This window comes from Ptychodera flava, chromosome 2, assembly GCF_041260155.1.
Source record: "Ptychodera flava strain L36383 chromosome 2, AS_Pfla_20210202, whole genome shotgun sequence".
NCBI lineage: Eukaryota > Metazoa > Hemichordata > Enteropneusta > Ptychoderidae > Ptychodera > Ptychodera flava.
The window spans coordinates 7410139-7432550 of record NC_091929.1 but is presented as its reverse complement, the minus strand read 5'-3'; the positions used below and the strand labels follow the sequence as shown (position 1 = coordinate 7432550).

Here is a 22412-nt window from a genome sequence, read left to right as displayed (position 1 = left end):
ACCGGGTTATACCAGATATACATAATAGTCTAATTTACCGATATTTGTGATGTATTAATTCTGGTTTAAGATAAAAATACAGTGTACATCGCGTAAGTACGCCAATCATGAGATTAGAACTGTGCATTTCTGTTGTAAAAGATTGTAAAAAAGTTACTGAATAGTACATTGCCGACACCTAATAAACCTAACAAACGCATTATCGTTATAGTCTTTGAGGCAAAGTCAAAATACAACAGACTGTCGGCAGAAATATATCTGTTGATAGCTGTGTGTATGAATTTACTGAGATAAGTACCTTTTTCAAATTATATGTATTTGATTAGTTAAAATTGAACAAGTTATTGGAGTCCGTGTTACTTCACGCCGTTCAGATACAGGCAGCAACTGGCAATGTGTCACATCAAATATCATAATGGCTCCATGTCTGTGAATATGACATACATGTGACCTTTTTTGTTCAATCGATGTCCTCATATGGTTTGAAGTTTGACGCTGTACCATCCAATTCCTGAAAGTCAAAAGGGTGGTTCAGCGATATATATAACTGCATATCACAAAAAGTTTGAAAAAAATGACATGTTCAAAAAGATGTCAGATCTCTGTCAATGAAGTTTTGTTTTATACGTGTCGTGTGACATGATGAACACCGGATATCTGGTAACAAAGAATATTGCGCCCGTTTATTACTGATATGGGTCACGTGATATCAGAAATATGTTTTTTTTTTATTTCAGCTTATATAGATAACAGTGCTGTGTTTTCTGGCAACACTGAACATCACTTGTATTTGCTATATCATATAAACTTTGTTATGCAAGCTGAGTGCTGACAATGACTTCGATAAAATCAGCCAAAGTCAACAAAGTTGCAACAGATAAACTGACATCTCTGCTAACACTTGGAACATCGTTAAAACTTGCTAGAGCCGATAAAAGTTACTCTGCTTCGAAACATTAGTTCGTATCAGTACTTGGCTGTGCTTGTCTAATAGCGGATGTAAAACACACTGTCACATTACATTATTATCTATGTTCGAGCTAGATCGCCCTTTTCAATACCCAAATTAACTCAGTGGTAACATCGACACACAGGGAAGAGCATCCTGCTTCAAAACATTTGTTATTTTATCAAAGTTCGTTTCAGTACTTGGCTTAGCTTGCTCAATAGCGGTTGTAAAACACCTTTACATTATTATCTATGTTCGAGCGAGATCGCCCTTTTCAATACCAAACTTAGCTCATTCAATACAAAAAAATCGATGATCTAGGACTGAGAAGTTTTATCATATTAATATGATATCTAACTAAGCTTATGTTCAAACTCAGGGGTTGAGCTCAAAATACTTTGTTTAGTACTTACACATCTGTTCTGTATTATGAAACGCAGTTCCCTCCTCAACACTGACATGGAAGGACGATTTCGAGGATTTAGTGCCCAGCATAGCAACATGAGGGAGTACCTGGAGAGCGCGAAGTGAAAGGAAAGGCCACATTAGAATGGAAAACAAGAGAAGTCAGAGAAAAAGGAGAGGAATTCGCAGCGTTAGCTATAAAGTAAATTAAAAAGAATGAATGGTACTCGAAGGACTGGAGCTGTAACGAGCAAAGCAATGCATCACATCTTCGTTCATTATGGCATGGCCTGTTCTCACTTCACCGACTGTGCTGTTTATAACGAAAAAATTGCGAATATGTTGTACTTGCGATGTTGACATTTTTTGCCTTGCAACCACGGTACATACCGTATGCATAGGATTCAATCTTTCGCATTACGTAATGAAGTCAAAAATACACATCCCTGGACCCAAAATTGTACATTCCATTCTGTTTTATTCTCCGATATTAAACAACACATCAATTCTTTACAGCAGATATTTCACTAAAATGATATTAAATTGAGTAAAAATTATTGTAAAAAATTCGACTTACATTTCTCCAGTGCACTGCGCGGGTTTTTTCATACAACGTCCTCTCAATATATACTCTGCTATTTCTCGACTTGACACTCCCGGGTAGGGTGTTTGTCCTGGAATTCAAGTACATTTCCACTAGCTTTATTATCACCAGGACATAAAGGATAAATGTTACTGTGCGGCATAAAATGTTTAAAGAAAGGTCCGCCCGTTTATAGTAGTGAACAATGTATTAAACTTTACATACTTTCAATTGGTTAAACAGTTAAACAGTTAATGAATAAACGCGCCTGCGCCAGAGCAAATGTGTAAAGAAAGACAGCACCTCTATATATAACATATTGCAACAACATTTACCATTGGCAGTTCATAAAGACTAGTGAACTAAGGTAAGCATGCTGACATCATTTGCTTGCATTACGCACGAACAATGCAATTATCAGCTATTGCTGAAAGAGTACTTGGTTTTCCTACCAAGTGTAACAATCTCCCACAACATGACTCCATACGTCCAAACATCAGTTTTCAATGAAAAGACGCACTCTTCCAGTGATTCAGGTGCCATCCAACGAAGAGGCAGACGACCCTACGGAACATTAATCCGATTCATGTATATCAGATATATACTCTCTTACACCTGAATAGGTTAAATGAATTCTTGTAACTCGTCATTCAAATGATAATACAAATATCTTAAGAGTTGCTGTATCATCTGTACAAGTTACCAATCTCACTAAGAACTTGAAAATGGGTAGCTAAATCAAAGTCTAACGGCTGTAGTACAGGACATGGACGTGAACATGAACGGAACACAATTTCGTGCATGGATGCAGTAATAGTTATTCTGGGGCACAATGTGTTGTGTGTGTTGGGGAAGAGAACAGATAGATGGGTAAATAGGTAGACAGATAACCTAATTAAACAAATAAAGAAATCAATACTTAAATGATAATGAAATAAGGAAAAGAGAAATGAATAATAAATAATAAATAAATAAATGAATTAATTAATTAATAGGATTAAGCTATAGTACGTTTTGAAAGACAGTGTTTCAAAAAAACTGAAGGGTTTCATATGTATTCATACTCGCCTTTTGGCAATCTCGTATTTCCTCAAATTCCTTGTCTGTTTTCACTGCGTGTGAAAAGCAACCAATCTTGCAAATCTTCCTTTTCCAACGAAAATGTTTCTGATTCCGAGTTTACGGTGTATAATCTTTAATGTTTTATCAGAAAAAAGAAAATTGCATTGTCAGTTGTTATTTACTTTCAAGTAACAAATTTTGATTTTCAAACTTAATGACGTCAGTCTTGTCCTTGGCGATGAAGCATTGTCACGATAATATTTATGTTAACTTTCCTATCGACCCAATATGTTGGATATTCCATGAATATTCCAGAATGATCCACGGATACACATGAATGTACATGAATGATATCCATGAATGCCAATATAACTCAACTTATGTTGATCTCATCAAAGAATACTATTAATATGATGTTTTCAAGAGTGCTTCGCTCACCCAGTGACCCACCGAGGTCGGTTTTAAAGCTAACAGTCGATGCTATATTTACACCTTCATGACGGCCATTCGGGACCTCTATGCTATATCGGCTAGGAAACCAACACGAATTACCTTCAGAGTTGCTAGATGTTCCATTCCACATGCTATTTGATCCGCAAAGGAGAGAAGTTTATCACCAGACACTGAGGGCGTTCCTTTATCGACGTTGCTATCTCCGTCTTCGAAGCTATGCAAAACATCCTTTAAACTTCCATTGGTTGCAAACTCCAGGACTACACAGGGCTTTGCTGTAACTCAACAACACATACCTTTAGTAAACTGATTACTTTCTCCAAAATTTAATGACCAACTGTCATTTTTCCTGTACTTTATACACAAAGTTAATCAACGCCAATAAACGTGTGAAAAACGCTTTATTACAGTAACTGTAAATGCATAGCACGTCCAAAGAAATGTCGCTACTCCACATTCAACATTCATATATACACGACTTTTCTGATCGCCCCAGTTAAACATGACATTTTATTGAGCACATTGTTATGTTATTAGAAGTAATGTACTATAATTCTGTCTTTCTAACGTGTTGGACAGGAAATAATCACCCAGTATCATTGCAACTTTAAATCACTGTGCATTTCAAAATTTCAAAGATGTCTCAGACACTACCTCATCAGGAAGGTAGTATTCATCATGTATACACAGCTTTAAAGAAAACCCTCGGCAAAATACCACTACTGTGTCTATTATGCCAAACTTGTTGTTAGCTGGCGTGGAGTAACGGCGATAACTTGTATGAAATTCTGACCCAAATATGTTGGCTGGCAGTTTCTGACGATCGTCTTAGTCAATATTCACTCACGTGATCCAGAACTGATGATGCATCCCAACAGCTTGATGACGTTTACGTGAGGAGTGATTGACAGCATTACGTCAAGTTCATTCAGCAGATACTCTTTCTGTAACACGGAGGAGGAATCTGCAGACAGAAAAAAAATTTTGTTTTTTAGTTTTGTGTATGTTTTAATTTCATATTTAATATTTTATCAAAACAAAGAAAATAAGTACTTTTGGTTACGCTTTAGAAGGACTGCAGGGACTAAAGTTTCGCCATGACAAATCTGGATACGGGATGGCGTGCCATAAGTGACTGACAGTGTACTGTCAACCGACTGGAAGTCGATTCACATTTATGTAAGTGTATGTTCTAGCATGTTGCTGCCATTACCAGATTGAGTATAAAATGCATGATCTCTTACGCTGATACAGAGAGTACGTCCAGTAAATAGATAAATCCAAGTGTCATTAAGGCCGCGTTCACAAATAACGATTGGGGGGGGGCTGGAGGAATCTCGATTGAAATCTTATTTTTTTTTCAGACCCCCCCCTAAGTACCCTAAAAAATTTTCAAATGCCCCCCCTCTATATGGTCAAAATTTTTCAAGTCCCCCCAAACTATCACAGGCCCGCATATTTGTAAAGGATGTGAGCGCAGAAAAAATAAACATGTATTGCGCCGTTCTGCTCACAGGTGTTCAACACTACCTGTATTAGCACTTTGTATGGTTAAATTCCCAAGGCAAGTTTCTTTAAATGCATCCGTGATTTTTTTAGATTTATTGGTCTAAAAGCCAACTTGAGTTAATCCAACTCTGGCCAGGTCAATTGCTCCTGTTGAAGAACACACAAAATGCAGTCATAAGAGAGTAGGAAAATTGTGAATTCTGGCTAATTGCCGTATTGCACAGTGACCTACCAAAAATTGTTTCAAAACTGCAAGACCTATATGAATTAGATGCTACTCAAAATTGACAATACCGGAAGGTTAAAATATTCAATCGAATAAATGTTTTAATCTCTGAAATTTTGGATGTGATAATTGAAAATTTGGTTAAAAAATAAATAAATCCATTTGGTCACATATTTTTTCTTTTAGTTTTTACTATTCAAAGTTTTACTTCTGTATCATTTTATAATAAGAGTGTGAAAATTTAGAAAATCAAGCATGGTGACCCCATCTTTTTTCTTTAATATTTGATTATTCTCATATGCCAGAATTCAAACATTTTTCTGTTTTCTTCCATGTGTTGCTCTCTGGCCTGATCTTGTGTACAAGTGAGTTTCACTGTCATGAGTGTCATTTGACCAAAACTCTTCTTCAACTACCATGTACATCAGAGTCAGAGCTGTCTCTGTCACTGTTCAGGTATGCAGTGACAGTGACACTGCAGTAGCAGGGTAGCATCTGATAGTGACACTACCCGTAGGCAGTAGCTGTATTAACTTTGATAATTTTGGCAATATTTTTGTTCAGTTTTACAACTGTGTTCTTGTTCTACTCCCTACAGCATGTTGAATTGTCCAGTATTCAGCTTGCTATCACAGCCTATGTATGTGCACCATGCATTTGTATCACTGACAAGTGATTGTCAGTCTGGACTCCAATTACATTATCACCAAATACATATTTATATTTATGTATACAGGCTTTGTCGACAAACTAAATATTGTGTGTTTGAGCATGCTGTAGGGAGATAGCAAGAAACTGTAGTTGTTATATTGCATAGAAATATTGCAGAAATCATTAACAGTTGCAGCTTCTGCCCTGTTACGAGGCTCATTTGTTTTTACGACAAATCACACGTTTAGATTTTTCGAGATAACAGTCATGAGATGTGACAAAATGGTTCTAGATTTGTTAAATTATTACTAACATTACAACATTTTGATGACATAAAAAAATGGTATTCACTTTTCATTGAATTACCTACAAAAACTTGGAATTGGAAAATGTAAAACTCAAAAGGGACCCAAAAATTTTCAAGTCCCCCCTACAGGTAGAGCAAAATTTTCTAGTCCCCCTTCCACTACCTCAAAATTTTCGAATCCCCCTGAATTCCTCCAGCCCCCCTAACCGTTTTTTGTGAACACAGCCTAAAGAATCCTATATTTATTATGCTGCTTACTCACCTTTTAGACACTTCGCCACTACTACGGACGTTCCCGAAGTGTCCATATTCGAAAGGCTGGCCTTATGTATACCCGGCTTCAAAAGGTCGGTCAGGATCAATTCAGCAGATGATATCTCAGCTTGTTCACGCGTTCGCATTGATCTGTCGGCGTTCACCAGCGACGGCCCTCCATTATTTGTATTACTAGAGTTTACTTGTGGCCTGCATCGCGAATCCACTGTCCCATCGCTGTCTGTTGTTGGCTTATCAGCTTTCTTAAGGCTTTCATACTTGACATCTTCGACATCATCAAGACTTTGATATGTCGTATCACGGGAATCGGGAAGGCTCTGATACTTGTGTTCTTCGACGTCACCAAATTTTTGACCCTTGGCATGCTCGTTATCGTCAAACCCTTCAAGTTGACTATTCCCACGGCTAAATGACTCAAGGCCCTAGAATGCAATGTTTATTAAAACGAGTAATACAAATTTCGATTCGCAGTAGAAAATAGATTCGAGTGTAATGACAAAACGTAATGTTTCGTGCAAGTATAACATGTTATTGTCAGAAAGCACAATTAAAACAGTTTTCTTAAGATTTTGACCTTCATGCAATCTGACCGCAGTTGATTTTACATCCTATTTATCAGCCTTTATAGACTAAAATACAGTATGATTGTCTTCCACTCAGCCAACATTTGTTTGGAATGGCAATATATCTTTACAGATTGACTTTATCACAAGGTATGGAGCAGAATTGATAAAGCCTGTATATATTTTATGAAAGGCAAAGTAAACATCAAAAAAATGTATCGGTATTATCCGTCAACCCCTCCACGAGAGGGTTACTAACCTGTGGCGTCAACGCAAATTCATTTTTCAGGTTCATCAACTTCGAAGATTTGCGGTTCTATAAAGTGTTGTGTTTGAAGACCAGTTAGTATTGAAATAAAAGTTTGCTATACAAGGAAATACGGAGATATACCACTTTTAACCACTATATATATTATATAAACTTGAGTTCTATAGATAGCTCCCAGTGTTGTTCATAGCGTGGCTTTGTAATAGCGGATGAATGTATTTACCCACTTTTACAAATCTGGTTGTATATTGTCTGGTTAGTGCGGTAGTTACATTAGCAACGCAATAAACATAAAATATACAACCAGATCAGTAGATGTGAGTAAATACATTCATCCGATGTGTGTTTACTAGTGTGTGTGTGAGTATATATATATATATATATATATATATATATATATATATATATATATATATATATATATATATATATATATATATATATATATATATATATATATATATATATATATATATATATATATATATACAAAATGTATACAATGTGCCCTCCCGGTTATCACCATAATGGCTTTATGGCAACCTCTGAACTTGGGCACAGAGCGTACGGTTATATATACGTTATATATATATTACCTTTGTAAATTTTCTTTGTCTATGCATAACAACCACTATGACAACAACGATGATGACAACAGCAACTACAGGAACAGAAGCAAATCTCGCCTTAGATTCATCAGCAGTTACTGGTACACTGTTATCCGGTGATTCCGCATTCAGTTCCACCTATATGGTAAGACAATATATTCAAATGGTTTAGGAGTAAAAGATTGGCTTTCTGTGGACCCTATTTCTGTACCTTGATCTTGCATCACTTTGTATCGTATAAGATTTAGAGGTAGAAGACTCAGAAGGCAATAAGATATACTTTCTGGTAAAATTTTGCAACTCTGGATCAGATATTCGACTTTCAAATTTTTTCAAATGCATTTTGGTCTATCACTTATGAGGCTTTAATATGAATCTTTATTTGAAAAAACTATTTTCCCCATTGTGTAGCTCAGGAAATATGGCATTTTAAAATTCAAGAGTCCGAAATATTTGGTAATTTCATGTTTCTCTAGTACAATACTTTCCGCAGTGACCTACACATATCTCAGCCAATAAGCTAATAGTCGCTCGAGCTTTTACAAAACCAGTGTGGAAACTACAGAAGATTATGCCTTACACCCAAATTATTTATCAACAGTGTTTGGATCAGCTTTCTTTCAACTGTTTGTAGCATTACGATTAATCTAAAAGAGGTACAAGCCTCGAAAATGAATGGTCTGAACTTTTGTTCCTAAAGGAAGCTGCGAAAAAGCCTCCTTCAAAATAAAGGATGATACATCAGAGGTTGCAAATTATAATGTAGAGAAAAAGAATGACTCAAATTACCATTATTAGACATTTTAAACGATTGTCGGCCGTTCCCTATGTTTACTTTATGAGCACAAATTACATTTTAGATTTTCGCAAAAGCAAGCGGTGGAGCAGGCAAGAAATTCAGAGCCTGTATATCAGTCCGCCAGGTGTATTTACTTTAACGGGAAACTTAGGTAATCCCGTGCTTTGCAGAGAAACGTCTATATATACCAGCATACCTATGTCTTTTTTACAATATAACCATATAACATCTTCGTTACATCGGCAACATTCTCTGTTACTGGTAAGTTCACTTCTCAAGCACTTTTTAAGAGAAAAGACGCTTTATTAGGTCCACTTCGGAGAGGCATGATTACGGCCGCGATCATTTCTTCAGCAGTTATTAAATGAAACTTAGACTGTTTATCACGCTGAATAATGAAGATTAATGGTTATTCAACTTAGTGCTAGAGAGAAATTTAACATCATGATTGCTATTACAAGAAGGTATACATACCTCTAATTCCAACCTTGTGCTTAATTCAGCGTTGTTCAGAACGGTAATAAAAATGGTACATGCAGTTTTACTCGGTGGAAAATCCTCCAAGGCACTGATGTCTAGGTCTATGAGATATTCCCGGTAAAAACAAAGGTCAAGGGTTGGAATACACGAACATGTTGCAGGTGAGCAAGGTCGATTTGAAGGCTCCTGTAAAGTTGTTGCAAATGTTCAAATCTTTTAGAATGTCCGTTAACGATTGACAAACAACAGAATTGTATGCACACAATATGCGATGAGCTCACGTGAGAATATACTAATAAATGACGAATGTGCAGATTCGCAAAACTTACTAAAATATGTGTAGCAATATTGGTATGTTGTCTTTCTTTGTTTTTATACCTATCAAGCTATTTATATAACTGTGTTCCCAGTCCGTCTTAATTTGTGTTGATAGTAATCCAGTAAAATTTTCTTTTTGTGTTGTTTTTTTTACGTGGGCTGAGTAGGAGTACCATAAGAGTTATAAATGTCTGTATGTAGCGCTATCCCGGTGTGTTTGTCTACTCACAGAGGAAGATATTCCGTTCACAGTTCCCTCCCCATACATCAACGAAGAGTTCACTCGGTCAAACAGCTTCCATTGGATTTCCAAAATACCACTTTCGCCGTCGTGGGCATCATTATCACCCTGAATATCAAACCAATGCAAAATTTTGTATTTCAAGGCAAGAAGCGCAAACATGCGAGCATTTGGTAAAGGTATTTTTGTTCCTTAAATAAAACCGCGACCTGATTTTTAGTTGTGATTGTAAGGTTTATTGAAATTAATTGTGTTGCAAAATTGTATTGTATAGACGTCTGTATCTAATTCTCTGCCTGTCTGCCTGTTTGTTTCTCTCTTCCTCTCCCCTTCTCTCTCTCTCTCTCTCTCTCTCTCTCTCTTTCTCTCTTTCTCTCTCAGCGTTGCGGGTATCGATATTCATTTCAAAAAAAATGTCTTCGATATAAAGTGACCTTGGGACCCCAGGTGTCTTCTTGCCGTCTTCGATTAAAGTCACATTGGTGATGACGGGTTTTGTTTTGTCTATGTAAAACACGACACTGTCGTTTGCTGTATGACCGATTACGTCATACGCTCGAAGCCAAATCGTCAGGCGTTCGGTCTTAGACTGATTTTCCGGATCGGGTGACGGAATGTAAATTTCAATCTGAAATGAAAGACGATTTTAAATGTACAAATTTTCAACTGGTATAAGAATCCGAAGAGCGTTAAATTAATGTTTGATATTTTTAAGGCGAGAACCGAAAAATGTAATTCACTGGCTTTGACATACGCATTATCAACTGCCCCCAAACCATTTGGCTATCTTTTTTTAACTTGTGAATTCGAAAATCAAAGCAGTTCAAGACCAAGCGACTCAGCAGAAGATTGACATAAAGTTAAATTCAATAGTTTGCAGCCAGGTAAAATACCTCCGCGTCGCTGATAGATCTCCAGTTGTGTGGTTCAGCCCTGCCTGACGATAACATCGCATAATCTATCTGGAAAAAGAAAATACCATCTGTATTGTGTATCGCCTCTCTTGAGCGTGACGTTGGGGGCTGACCAGTGACTTCGTCGTACATTCTTGGCCATGTCTCCAGTTCCGCTATCCCATTTAGCATATATTTATCCCGATGCAAAGAGTTGTAGAAATGTCCGTTCCAAGATAATAATATCTAAAGGGCAAAAGGAAAGTCTTGTGTAGAGCACAATACAAGAAAGAGAAGAGAAAAGGTATACCACGGTTTGAACTAATAAAAATCGTTTAGTTGTAAGCCGATGAAAGGTTGCGAATATCTACCCGTTTTCATTTTCATTTTTTGTCGTAGCAAGTGCTTTTGTATTTGGGAGAAAATGATGGTCAAATGTAACGTTTTCGTCTCTAAAAGTGAATTTAAAAAAACCATAATATACATAGTAAATTAAAGTGATCCAGAATGCCGTAAATGGAGGACATTGGGCCATAAAATATCAAGTAAAAAGAAGTGAAAGTTTGTGGGTTGGAAAAAATTACATTAGCTCTGATCACACAAGAAGAAGAGATTAAACACTTTCGAAACAGAAAAAAATCACATAACCTTATCCTGATCATTATCAAGATCAAGTGATCATGCGATTATGAAAATACAACTCACATTGCATAGCTAGTATCATGACAGTGAATTACTATACAGTGGAGTAGATGTAGATTTAAAATCTTCGAAATATTGAATTTTCTAAAATGACACTATAGGTAGCAGTACTTCCGAGCATATGTGACAAATTTAATTTGGTTGACTTCCCAATGAACATTTCATTAATTTTCAGATAAAAATAATTAAGTCCTGGAATGTAAGGGTGCAAATTAAAAGAGAATGTGGATATTGTCCGTCCGTTACCGTCTCCTCACCTTTGATTGGGTAAGCCAGAACAAACCGCCATTTTGGACAGCTTCTGCAGCTGTTATTGGTCTCGTGACGTTGATCGAAATTTCGCTGACATCGTCGTAGACAACGAAACGTCTGACTTTAGCGGAGTTACCAGCGGAGTCGCAGAGTGTCATTACAATAGCATAAACACCTTTGGAGTAAATGTGTCGGTAAGGTTAATGAGCAGTTACGGACAATTATTGGAAACTTAAAAGTCATTTAGAGTTTGATATTCCAATCTGAGTGCAATAATTCTCAATTACGTATTTATATCTGTTGATCGTTTGGATCAATGATTTCATCTAACAATTTTGACTTAATTAGGAAGCAACACCACACTATGAGCGGTTAAGCAAGCCTTATTATAAAAAGTAGCCTACTACCAGGGGGAATAGTCCAGAAACTCTCACAGTGTTTTTGAGCACTGATTTTGATGAAATAAGATTACGTGACAATCTTGCTTGTAAAAGAATCGTACATGGGATTTTATACCTGGGTCAGGCAAATGAAGTGTAGTTTCGAGGTCCCATGGACGGATGTTGAGTTGCCAAGCAACTGGAGTTTTGGAATGCATGTCAAGGTTGTCCTCACTCGTGTTTGAGGTCAGCCGGAACGCTTCGCAATCATAACGATCGATACCAGCAGGTTCATCGACCCAGTATTCTGGAATCCATCGTAAGGTGATGTATTTCTAAACATTTAAACAACGAAAAACAATAATGCAAAGACCTGTGCAATATTCCTTTTAACCCCCACTACACAACAACAGATGAAATAGCCCTAAAATGATTGGAGTAGAGAAACTACAGATATTCAAAATATTCCCAAATGCTGATTTTTGCCAAGGAAGGTTTTTTGACGCCCTGTAAAACAAGACAAAGCGAAATAAAAGAAAAAAAAAACATTTTAAAAACCGCAATAAAGGAAACATACGGAACAGCAGGACTAAAATCAAAGGAATTGTCGTCTTATTCGACGACTTGTCCCGTATTGCGAAATAAAACATTGCATGTTGTAACAAAAAAATTGTTATGTCGTATTTTGCAGTTGACGATTGAATAAATTGGTGAGCTGCACAGTCACAATTTTAATTTCATGAAAATCAATATTTACTTTTTCGAGTTATCAGGCAGATCATTTTGAAAGAGTGCAACGAACATCCTTATTTTGGTGACTATACGCCCTCTAGCAGTACGTCTATAACTTTAGAGACATCTATCTACAGCAATGCTGCCCTGTATTTGGCATTGTATTTGTATTCGTATTTTTTCATTTGGGATTATTTGAAAAACTTACGTTTATCGTGTACGGATGGGTTATATTAATAATTCTGGAACTACAGTCTGTATCGTTTTGACACACTGTTTGTACAGGTGGTAAAAAGTCGAAAATAAAAACCGATGACTTTCTTCAGTATTTCCTTCATATAAAAATTGGCCATCGATTGCGGTGGAATTCCCATGATCGAAATTGTTTATATAAATGAATCCACCGTTCCTCACGGTCAACATCAAAGACAGCCTGAAACAGATCCATATCAGACATTTAATAATGTTTTGCGACTGTTGTTTTGAAATAGTGCACGTTTCATAATATTTTTCTGTAGTCGTATAAGCATGCGAAATTAGAGTTGTCGATACTAATACAAATTTATTCAAGTAAAAGTAGTGATATCTGTTACTTAAGACAGAATATATATATATATATATATATATATATATATATATATATATATATATATATATATATATATATATATATATATTATTTATATATGTGTGTGTGTGTGTGTGTGTGTGTGTGTGTGTGTGTGTGTGTGTGTGTGTGGACTGCGAAAATTGTGCGGTTCAGAGAAGTGTTTGGTTTATACAGGTCCTTTTAACATAGAGTTCTGTTGGAATGGTACTTGAAAAAGGGTTCAGTTTAGACCGGATTCCAGTATTGACAGAGTTCGGTTTAGACAGGTTTTACACACACACACACACACACACACACACACACACTCTCTTCTCTCTCTCTCTCTCTCTCTCTCTCTCTCTCTCTCTATATATATATATATATATATATATATATTCCTTTTACAACTTTCAAAACAAAATCCCATTTTGTTGAAACAGAATGTTTGAGAGTTTCAACGAAAGAAGCAATAACCAATGAAGACACATCAATTTGAATAACAGTATATCGGTCCACCTGTCATTGTGCTGAATGTCAAGATCGAGATCAATCTCATGACTGCACGATCTTCTTGGTAATTCATTAGCCGGTACGTTGATGATCCCTGTTTGTTCTGATAGGCAGGCACTGATACCGCTGTTCAAAGGAATTGTGTCTGAAAAATATCTGGATAACAATGTGTCAGACAAATCACAGCTTTATTCAGTTGCTAGGTTTAAATCGTTTCTGACTTACTTTAATTGTGCGATCCGAGCTCCTGTAGTTGTTAAGGTAGATTGTAACATTGAAGTCATATTTTGGAAATAACGAAAACGAAAGTAAGCAAAGAATGTGAATATCATGACAGAGTAACAGGGTATGATAGGCAGCTATGCAAAATTCGAATCGATACTATGTCAGCCTCCCTAAGAGTTTCATTGCGACACTGAATTGTCATTTCTCAGAAAAATATCTCAACCTGTCTTTCCTTTTTTCTTTCTTTTTTCTTTCTTTCTTTCTTTCTTTCTTTCTTTCTTTCTTTCTTAACTTACAACCATTTTACCGGTTCTTTAAAACACAGTGTATTCTCTATTAGTAGCGTTAGAAAACAAAAGCATTCAGCATATTACTGGAGCTTGAAACCTTCAAGTTCGTCTATATTGTAGTCATTACAATAAAAAATCTGTATAGCTTTATGAACAAATTAGTTCAATCAGTCTATCTGTATAAGTGTTCTTTGATATAAGTACAAGTGCTCGTGTGGTTGTATGTCAGACAGTACACTCCAACTTTCGTAAACCTGTCTCGCTCGCTATGGTTCTGTGTGACACATGTTTGTTTGCACTCATAGAAATGATTTGTTAAGGAAACAAAAATAATGTCGTGTATAAATCAGTACAAAGATACTGGACACACGTCGTATACAATCCCTGTTATCTAATAGACCGCGTAAAATAGCACGTTTTATTGCAGAGTGGTACTATGATCAATACGCCATATTTCCTCAGGCTTGCTGGAAATACTAATGATGATAACTTTGGAAACCAAAGAAGAGGGACCATTTTATTGTGTCTCACTTCTGCGCTGATAAGGATTTAAGATTAATTAAAATACTCGGTCATGAATGAATCTATTTACATTTTTAAGGAAATGAATGAGCTGAATAAGTATTTTTATGACACTTGAAGTAGATTATGCACTGTAAAAAGCATTAGGTGAAAATTCTTATCATTAAATAGTTCCGTCACATTGTTGCGATCCGAATACAGTAAGAGATGTTAAAATCCGCTAATTTATCCAAATGATACAACTTGCTGATCGTCAGTGACAAAATACCCTCTGGTTTGACTACCGACAAAACTACCTGCCCTTTTTAATAACGAAGCCCGGTGACGTTTCTTGTTTTTCGTGAGGTACTAAACCCTTTCATTGGAGATACAATGCCTCTCTCTTTTCAAATTTACTGGTTATTTTTATTACATGTGAGACTTACAATTTGTTTATGTTTTCCTGCTTACTGAAATATGTTGAATTAGCAATTATTAGAACTGTTCTCAAACCGTACGCATGACAAGTAGATATCTACTGATCATATAATTTCTGGGATGTACTATAAATTATATCGTCGAAGCATTCATGATATAGCCAGAGATGTTTGCGAAATGGCTGCTAGCCAGTTACGTCATACTGGGTGCAACATGGATGAATTTGGGCTCCGGTTATACTGCTTTTTTTCACTGAAATTACGCTGATATACACTCCTTGCTGGTTATACAGTGGTTTATGAAGTCTAGCTGTAGACACTAATTGCTCTAAATGACAAGAAGAAGACGGAGAAAAACCGGAGGAGAGAAAAGTCAAAATCTGAGTACAAGCAGAAGTAAGCCCTGAGCCAAAGCGCAGCAAGATGGTCGACGCAGGAGGCCCACTATCCAGCACGCCTGTTCCAACTACAGACAAAGAGATCAAAAGTCAGTTATCGGAGATAATGGAAACATTAGCACTTCTTGGAAAGCAGATTGAAAAGATTTCATCTGTAGAAAACCGGCTGTCCGACCCACAGAAGTCTGTTACTTATGTCAGTGAGTATTTTGAAAACTTCAGGAAAGAAATTAAAGAAATTCAGTTAGATACCGTTCAACTGAAAGCTAACAATGACAGACTACAAGATCAACTCACTGTTACACAAAGAGAACTGAGTAATACACAGGAGGAATTGCATGATTTACAGCAGTACAGTCGTCGCAATAATATTGAAATCCACGGAATTCCGCAACGGAACGGGGAAGACACAAATGATATCGTCGTACGAGTTGCAGCTGCTGTTGGCGTTGACATTACGCCAAACGACATAGACATTAGTCACCGTCTTCCAAGTCGTCAAAACCCGAATCAGGAACGACACCAACCACCAGCCATAATCGTCAAATTTGTCAGGAGATCGGTACGAAACAGTATCTACTATGCGAGAAAGAATCTTCGCGGGCAAACTCCAAATCAAATTCGTATAGGGGACAACAACACCAATAACATTTACATAAACGAAAACCTGACACCTACGATGAAGCGTCTTTTCCACCAAGTAAACGAAAGGAGAAAGCAGCTGAAATGGAGATTTATTTGGACTAGCAATGGCAAGATATTCACTCGGAAAGATGAAACATCGGAAGTTATCTCTGTCTCGTCAGCAAAAGCCGAAAATCGCATAAACTAACTTTTCAAGGATAATCGTGCTTTTTTCCATTTGTGATGGACTTTTGTTCACAAGAGAGCATTACGAAATCCTGCTGTACACCCGTTTCCATTGACGGCTTCAATCAAGGTAAATCTAAAAATGGTGAATTCACACCATTCTCAGTTTGTCATTTCAATATAAGATCAATCAGTAAGCATTTTGATGATCTTCATGCTTTGCTAAATGTGCTTGATCACAGTTCCCAATAATTGCTCTTTCTGAAACATGGTTACAGTATTGATCATTCTCCTTTTCAATTACCGTCATACAATTTACACATTAGTAACAGAGAATTTTCACAAGGTGGCGGTGTAGCAATGTATGTGCAGTCCACATTGCCACAGGAGCAACTTCCCAATTTGCATGTTGCAAATAGTGAGTCGTTATTCATTGAGACTGCCATTGCGAAGACAAAAAATTGTTGTTGGAGTAGTATATAGACAGCCGAACACACCTATTTCAGACTTTTTGGATAGTTTTGAATATTTCCTGTACCTTATGTCTTTAAAAAACAAAAGTGTATTATAGTTGGCGATTTCAATATTGATGTTATGTCGACTTCAAATGCCGCCACATCTTATTTAACTCTGTTAAAGTCGTATAACCTTGAACAAATTATTAATACTCCACTCGTGACAATGACTTTTCAAGTACTACAATAGATCATGTGATCACAAACATCACAGACCACTTTTTAGATTGTGGATGCATTGACACAGATATTACTGATCACTTGTCAACCTTTGTAATTGTGAATAACTTGATATATGTTTTTAAACAGTTTAAATCACACATTAAGTTTGATTTTACTCGGTACAATTGTGAATTTTTCTTGAATGAATTGGGAAATGTCACCTGGCAACCGATTTATGAGAGTCATGACCCGAATACGGCTTATGACATGTTCTACGAAATATATTACAGTGTAGCGTCAAAGACACCTTCAAGTTAAGATGAGTAATTGCCGTAAATCAACAATACATAAACCATGGTTGACAAGGGGCATTCTTATTTCAATTAAGAAAAAATATTCTTTATATTCAAAGAGGAAAAAAGCGCCAATGAACACTCATATAAATCAATATTATAAGAATTATAGGAATATTTTGACGAAAGTCTTAAAACATGCAAAGAAACGGTACTTTTGTGATAAGTTCAACAATGCTCATGGTAACTCTGGGAAAACATGGCAAGTTATAAACGAAATCTTATATAGTAACGTTAGAAATAGTTTAACATTAAATAAGTTAAAGGTCGATAATGAAGAAGTGACTGACAGCACAAAAATTGCTGAGATTTTCTGTAATTATTTTACAAATGTGGTCCCAATTTGGCGTCACAAATTACAGCCAATGTCAACTTTAAGCAATATCTTAGGAGAAACCACAATAGGTTCTTTTTCTTTCATCCTGTTGTTGCAAGTGACGTCGTTAATGAATAACGCTGCCTACATCCAAAAAAGGCTACCGGTCATGATTATATTCACCCTTTATTAGTCAAGCATGCTGCTGATTACATTTCCAGTCCCCTAGCACATATCATCAACCTTTCTTTAGCTCATAGTTATTTTCCAGATGCACATAAATTTGCCAAAATTACAGCTCTTTATAAAAAGGGTCTCCTTTTGATGTTGGTAACTACAGGCCGATTTCAGTTTTACCTCTCTTTAGCAAAATTTTTGAAACACTTGTAAATAAGCAGTCTATCTCCTTCCTCGAAAAACATAACATTCTCTCACAAACTCAATATGGCTTTAGAAAGAAATATAGCACTAAACTTGCCCTGGCAGATATTATTGCAGAATTAACAGATCAAATGGATAATGGTTGCACAACTGTTGGTATATTTGTCGACCTTAAAAAGGCATTTGACACCATCAGCCATGATATACTTTTACAAAAACTCGAATTTTATGGAATAAGAGGTCACCCACTACTTTGGTTTAGAAATTACTTTGAAAATCGCAAGCATTCAGTTGTAATAGATGGAAAAGCGTCAGAACCACGTCAATGTGGAGTTCCACAGGGTTCCATTCTAGGGCCAACTCTTTTTTTGATATATATCAATGACATCAATAACTCTACTAGCTACTTTAATTTCAGACTTTTTGCTGATGACACAAATGTTTTTAAATCTTTAGACTCTCAAACACTACATCTCAACCATATAAATAGTGAATTTCATAAAGGCAATGACTGGTGCATGGCGAACAAATTAACTGTTAATGCAGAAAAAACTAATTATCAAACACGTCAAAAACGTGTAACTTTACACGGTAATTTATACCTTGGAAATCAACAGATTAAGGAAGTTTCATCAGCTAGTTATCTTGGTGTAACAATTGACAGTTCCCTTCCTGGAAACCACACATTAAGAATGTGATAAATAAAATAACCCCCAAAGTTGGAATTATCTCACGTCTTCGACATTTTGTTCCAAAGTTTATCCTACTTCAACTCTACAATGCCTTCATTCTACCACACTTAACGTACTGCTTAGAAACATGGGGAAATACGTACACTACTTTCCTTGAACCTATTTACCGCCTACAAAAAAAAATTGTCCGTTTGATTACTTTTTCTGATTTTCATGCCCACTCAAATCCCCTCTTTCGTCACCTAAACATCCTTCATATTTTTAAATTAAGTAATTACTGTTCTTGCCTTTTTGTTTTTGATTTCAAAAATAACGGTTTTTCAATCACTATCAACAATTGTTTTGAACTTCCTCGCCATGGGTACTCTACACGATCAGTAGAGCATAGCAATTATTGTATTCCTAAAGCAAGGCTTACAGTCACACAACACAACATTAAGTACGCAGCGATTAAACATTGGAATTCTCTACCTTCTTCATTTAAGCAAATAACGTGTAGACAAAGGTTCAAAGTAGAATTAAGAAACTACTTAATGAACATATAACAATATGTATCTTTTTTCTTGAGTTGTTTATGTATCTAATGTATTTTATTTCCTCTTTATCTCCGATATGTATTTTTGTCTTACTTGAGCCCTTTATGGCATCATCGTTTGCAGTTTTTAGCTGAGTAGTGGTCCATGGACTTGACTAGTCCTTATGGACTATTTCTTTGGTCCAAACCAGATAAAGTCATACTTTCACAGTGACTGTAATATTTTTCTTGTAATTGTCCGTTTATCTGGTTGAATAAACAATTCATAATCAAGGAGTACAGATGTGGCAACGTATAATTTAGAAAGTCTTGTTTTAGCATAACAATACGAATAGTTATTCAAAGGTAACAAGAAATAACCAAAATAATATAAAAACAGGACGATTTTATCCTCTTAAAAGAAAAAAACTTTACATATTGGATAAATGGGGATTAATATTATTTCATAACAACAGTTTCCTATCTCACCTGAATAAGGATTTCATGTTGAAGCATATATTAAACGATTATTTAAGATGATTTTTCACAAGAAAAAAAAGCTTTGCTCATATTTTTCGCGGGGGAACTTTATACCATTCCCGTAAGTAATGAACAATAAAAATCAGGGGTCATCATACAAAATTTGAAATTCGAGAAACACGATTCCCCGATATGTTTACCGACCTTTGAAATGCGAAATGACCGCCATCTCCATTAATACTATATGAGGAACAAGTAAATTTTCAATTTTCAAAAAATCATTGAAGCCAATGAAAATATTTACTCCATGAGCCTCCTAAAGGCAATACAAGCGATGGAAAAACAGAGTACTGTACAAGTTTGAAAGTCCGAATATCTGTCTCAGAGGTGCATTTTACCTTAAGTGAAAGAACGGTGTTACTTATATTACGCCCTTACCACGTGTAAGATTCCAATGTATGGAGGCAAACACCACACCAAAGCCTGTGTCATTGACGTAATATGGTTTGACGATCGAGTCAAGTGATGGGTTATAACTTGAAGTCCAATCGACCTTAAATGAGTCTGCATCCAACTGACAATATCCAACATTGCTAATACCACAGTCAATATCACAAGTGATGTCACTTCCGGTCGCCTCGAGTTTTCCTGCACAGTTCTCCACATCTGGGTTTGTATTCACTGGTTAACAAAGTAAGTTGGGGCATCATTACATTAATCTTGCAAACACACATTTTAGTCAGAATTGGAATTTGCAAGCTGTCTTGAATAATAAAAATTGACTTCTAGAAAAGGAATAATTTGATCGGGGCCATTTTTTTACAATTTTAACAACGTTTGATTAGATCTGTCCGATTTCATCGGAACTTCTACATTAAATTTTTAACCGGATCAGGTGGTGGATTTGGATGGCATCTGTTGAGTAAACAGAGAGTCAAACTTTCCCTGTTAAACTAATTACTTCATAACAAGCAAAACTGACATGTGTTTTTGGAAAAGTTTCCGCAAAATTCAAAGATGTCTCTCTACCAGTTTACTAATAGACTGAAAGATTCTGCCATTTTCGGGCGCTCTTGCGTTCCGCTACCCTTATACTATTCGTTGGAGTAGTGCGAAAGACTGGCTGATACTCGTATGGTTAGCAAAGTTTATCGTGCAACAAAACATATTCCTGAAATATAATTAAGAATAGTCGAGAGTGTGACCTACACTTAAGACAGTTGTTGCCATTGAAACGTCCAGACAATAGCACGTCGACGGCAGTCCTGGACACGTTCCTGGATAACAAAACTTGCTGTCTGATCTCCAGGAGCAGCGTTCTGCCATTTACAGAAAAAAAATTAAATGCAAGACAAAGCAAAACAAAAAACAACTGCATTCACAAGAACTAGAGAATATGACAATTCTTCGTTCCCAAACTGTTTAAAATTTTACTTCTTATCATATTTTTTCTTACAGTTAATGTAGAACATGATCTTGCGTCATATCGTATATATTGCATATATTGTGACTTTGCTCAGGATACTTGTAAGGAGATAAAATCACGAAATGCTTGCATTTTTTACCACTACCTTTTCGATCACGAGTGCATCCAGTTGACTTGATTACCTTAGGTTTATTCAACCGCCTCATTTCTTATTTTCATTACGTGATTTTATTGCCATTATAAAAAAATTAGAGTAATTTGTCTTACGGTACCGGTAATGCAAAATTATAGTATGCTTAGAATTGATACTGAGTACCACGATAAACTCAAACACATAAACCTTTTACATGTCAAACATCGATCTTCCTAGAATGAACATACGTTCACATTTTCGACTTTGTATCCCTTGATCTTCTGCTAGGTCATAGGCTTTCTTAATTCCACCTCTATCAAACTCACACGTGACACAATATTGATCATTACTCGAAGCACACCGTGTGTCTTCGCAGTTTTCAATATCTTCGCAATCTGGAAAAAATTAAGACGTAAACATAAGAGCAGAATCTACCTCCATGAAAAAATAAATCTTCGACGACAATACTGGGGATGAAAATTATATGTGATATAGTAATTACGATGATGATGATGCTGCTGCTGCTGCTGATGATGATGATGATGATGATGAGCGATGCTAAAATGACGATACTATAATTGTCATAGCACAAAGATCTTATGAAATAACGATTCACTTTTGTCGAAACAAATTTGAATTTTCTGAGGAAAACAAAAAAGAGTCCTTCCAGTATTGGAATTTAAAATGAAGGCCTCATTCCTCTCATGTCCACAATCAAATGCAATTGAATAAAAAGCTCATTTTTAGTTATCCCGTCGGAAACATAAAGTCGCATCATACAGCGAGTTTTAAAAAACGAAGGACAATTCGACAACATAGTCTCTATTTTCGCATTCCTCGTCCTTTTATTTTTCCGACGATTTATAGATCGATTAAAAGTGTAATTATTATTATATAAAGCAAGGTACCTATGCACTGGTAGTCATGGCAGTGTCCGCTACAATCACCTGTATAGTAGTAATACTCATGTACCACAACATCCCTCAGTCGAGTTCTGTATATTACTCTGAAAACAATACAGAA

At 36.1% G+C, this 22412-nt stretch overlaps 3 protein-coding genes and 2 long non-coding RNA genes across 5 annotated transcripts; 1 reads left to right on the top strand and 4 right to left on the bottom strand.

The window, feature by feature from the left end:
- Nucleotides 1-2945: 2945 nt before the first annotated feature.
- Nucleotides 2946-6603, bottom strand: LOC139147015 (tyrosine kinase receptor Cad96Ca-like). The gene is made up of 4 exons (XM_070717869.1): nt 6408-6603; nt 4300-4416; nt 3552-3727; nt 2946-3130 (listed from the first exon to the last, which is right to left on the bottom strand). Exons 1-4 carry the CDS (start codon nt 6544-6546, stop codon nt 3047-3049), a joined length of 516 nt encoding a protein of 171 aa, XP_070573970.1. The 5' UTR covers nt 6547-6603; the 3' UTR covers nt 2946-3046.
- LOC139124179 (uncharacterized) lies at nt 6561-9796 on the bottom strand. Its single transcript, XM_070690320.1, has 6 exons — nt 9776-9796; nt 9134-9325; nt 7849-7998; nt 7244-7300; nt 6628-6843; nt 6561-6575 (listed from the first exon to the last, which is right to left on the bottom strand). The coding sequence occupies exons 1-6, from the start codon at nt 9794-9796 to the stop codon at nt 6561-6563; spliced, it is 651 nt and encodes a 216-aa protein (XP_070546421.1).
- A 341-nt stretch (nt 9797-10137) lies between these two features.
- On the bottom strand, nt 10138-11716 carry LOC139147008 (uncharacterized). The gene is made up of 3 exons (XR_011555623.1): nt 11551-11716; nt 10592-10837; nt 10138-10326 (listed from the first exon to the last, which is right to left on the bottom strand). It is a non-coding gene; the product is annotated as an uncharacterized lncRNA (long non-coding RNA).
- A 3916-nt stretch (nt 11717-15632) lies between these two features.
- LOC139124167 (uncharacterized) lies at nt 15633-16439 on the top strand. The gene has a single exon (XM_070690313.1). The coding sequence runs from the start codon at nt 15633-15635 to the stop codon at nt 16437-16439; it is 807 nt and encodes a 268-aa protein (XP_070546414.1).
- Nucleotides 16440-20274: 3835 nt separating this feature from the next.
- LOC139147000 (uncharacterized) lies at nt 20275-21779 on the bottom strand. The gene is made up of 3 exons (XR_011555622.1): nt 21638-21779; nt 21040-21149; nt 20275-20511 (listed from the first exon to the last, which is right to left on the bottom strand). It is a non-coding gene; the product is annotated as an uncharacterized lncRNA (long non-coding RNA).
- Between the last annotated feature and the right edge of the window lie 633 nt (nt 21780-22412).

Bases quoted from the DNA above. Each gene is read 5' to 3' on its own strand.
- LOC139147015 (XM_070717869.1), bottom strand. From the start codon at position 6,546: ATGCGAACGCGTGAACAAGCTGAGATATCATCTGCTGAATTGATCCTG. The intron at 3,728-4,299 runs GTGAGTGAATAT...GTTGAGTTACAG, and splicing joins CATCATCAGTTCTGGATCAC to CAAAGCCCTGTGTAGTCCTG. The intron at 3,131-3,551 runs GTAATTCGTGTT...AAAACATTAAAG, and splicing joins AACATCTAGCAACTCTGAAG to ATTATACACCGTAAACTCGG.
- LOC139124179 (XM_070690320.1), bottom strand. From the start codon at position 9,796: ATGCCCACGACGGCGAAAGTG. The intron at 7,999-9,133 runs GTATGTATACCT...CTTACCATATAG, and splicing joins GCACAAGGTTGGAATTAGAG to GTGGAACTGAATGCGGAATC. The intron at 7,301-7,848 runs GTAATATATATA...AACACTTTATAG, and splicing joins GACAAAGAAAATTTACAAAG to AACCGCAAATCTTCGAAGTT.
- LOC139124167 (XM_070690313.1), top strand. From the start codon at position 15,633: ATGGTCGACGCAGGAGGCCCACTATCCAGCACGCCTGTTCCAACTACA.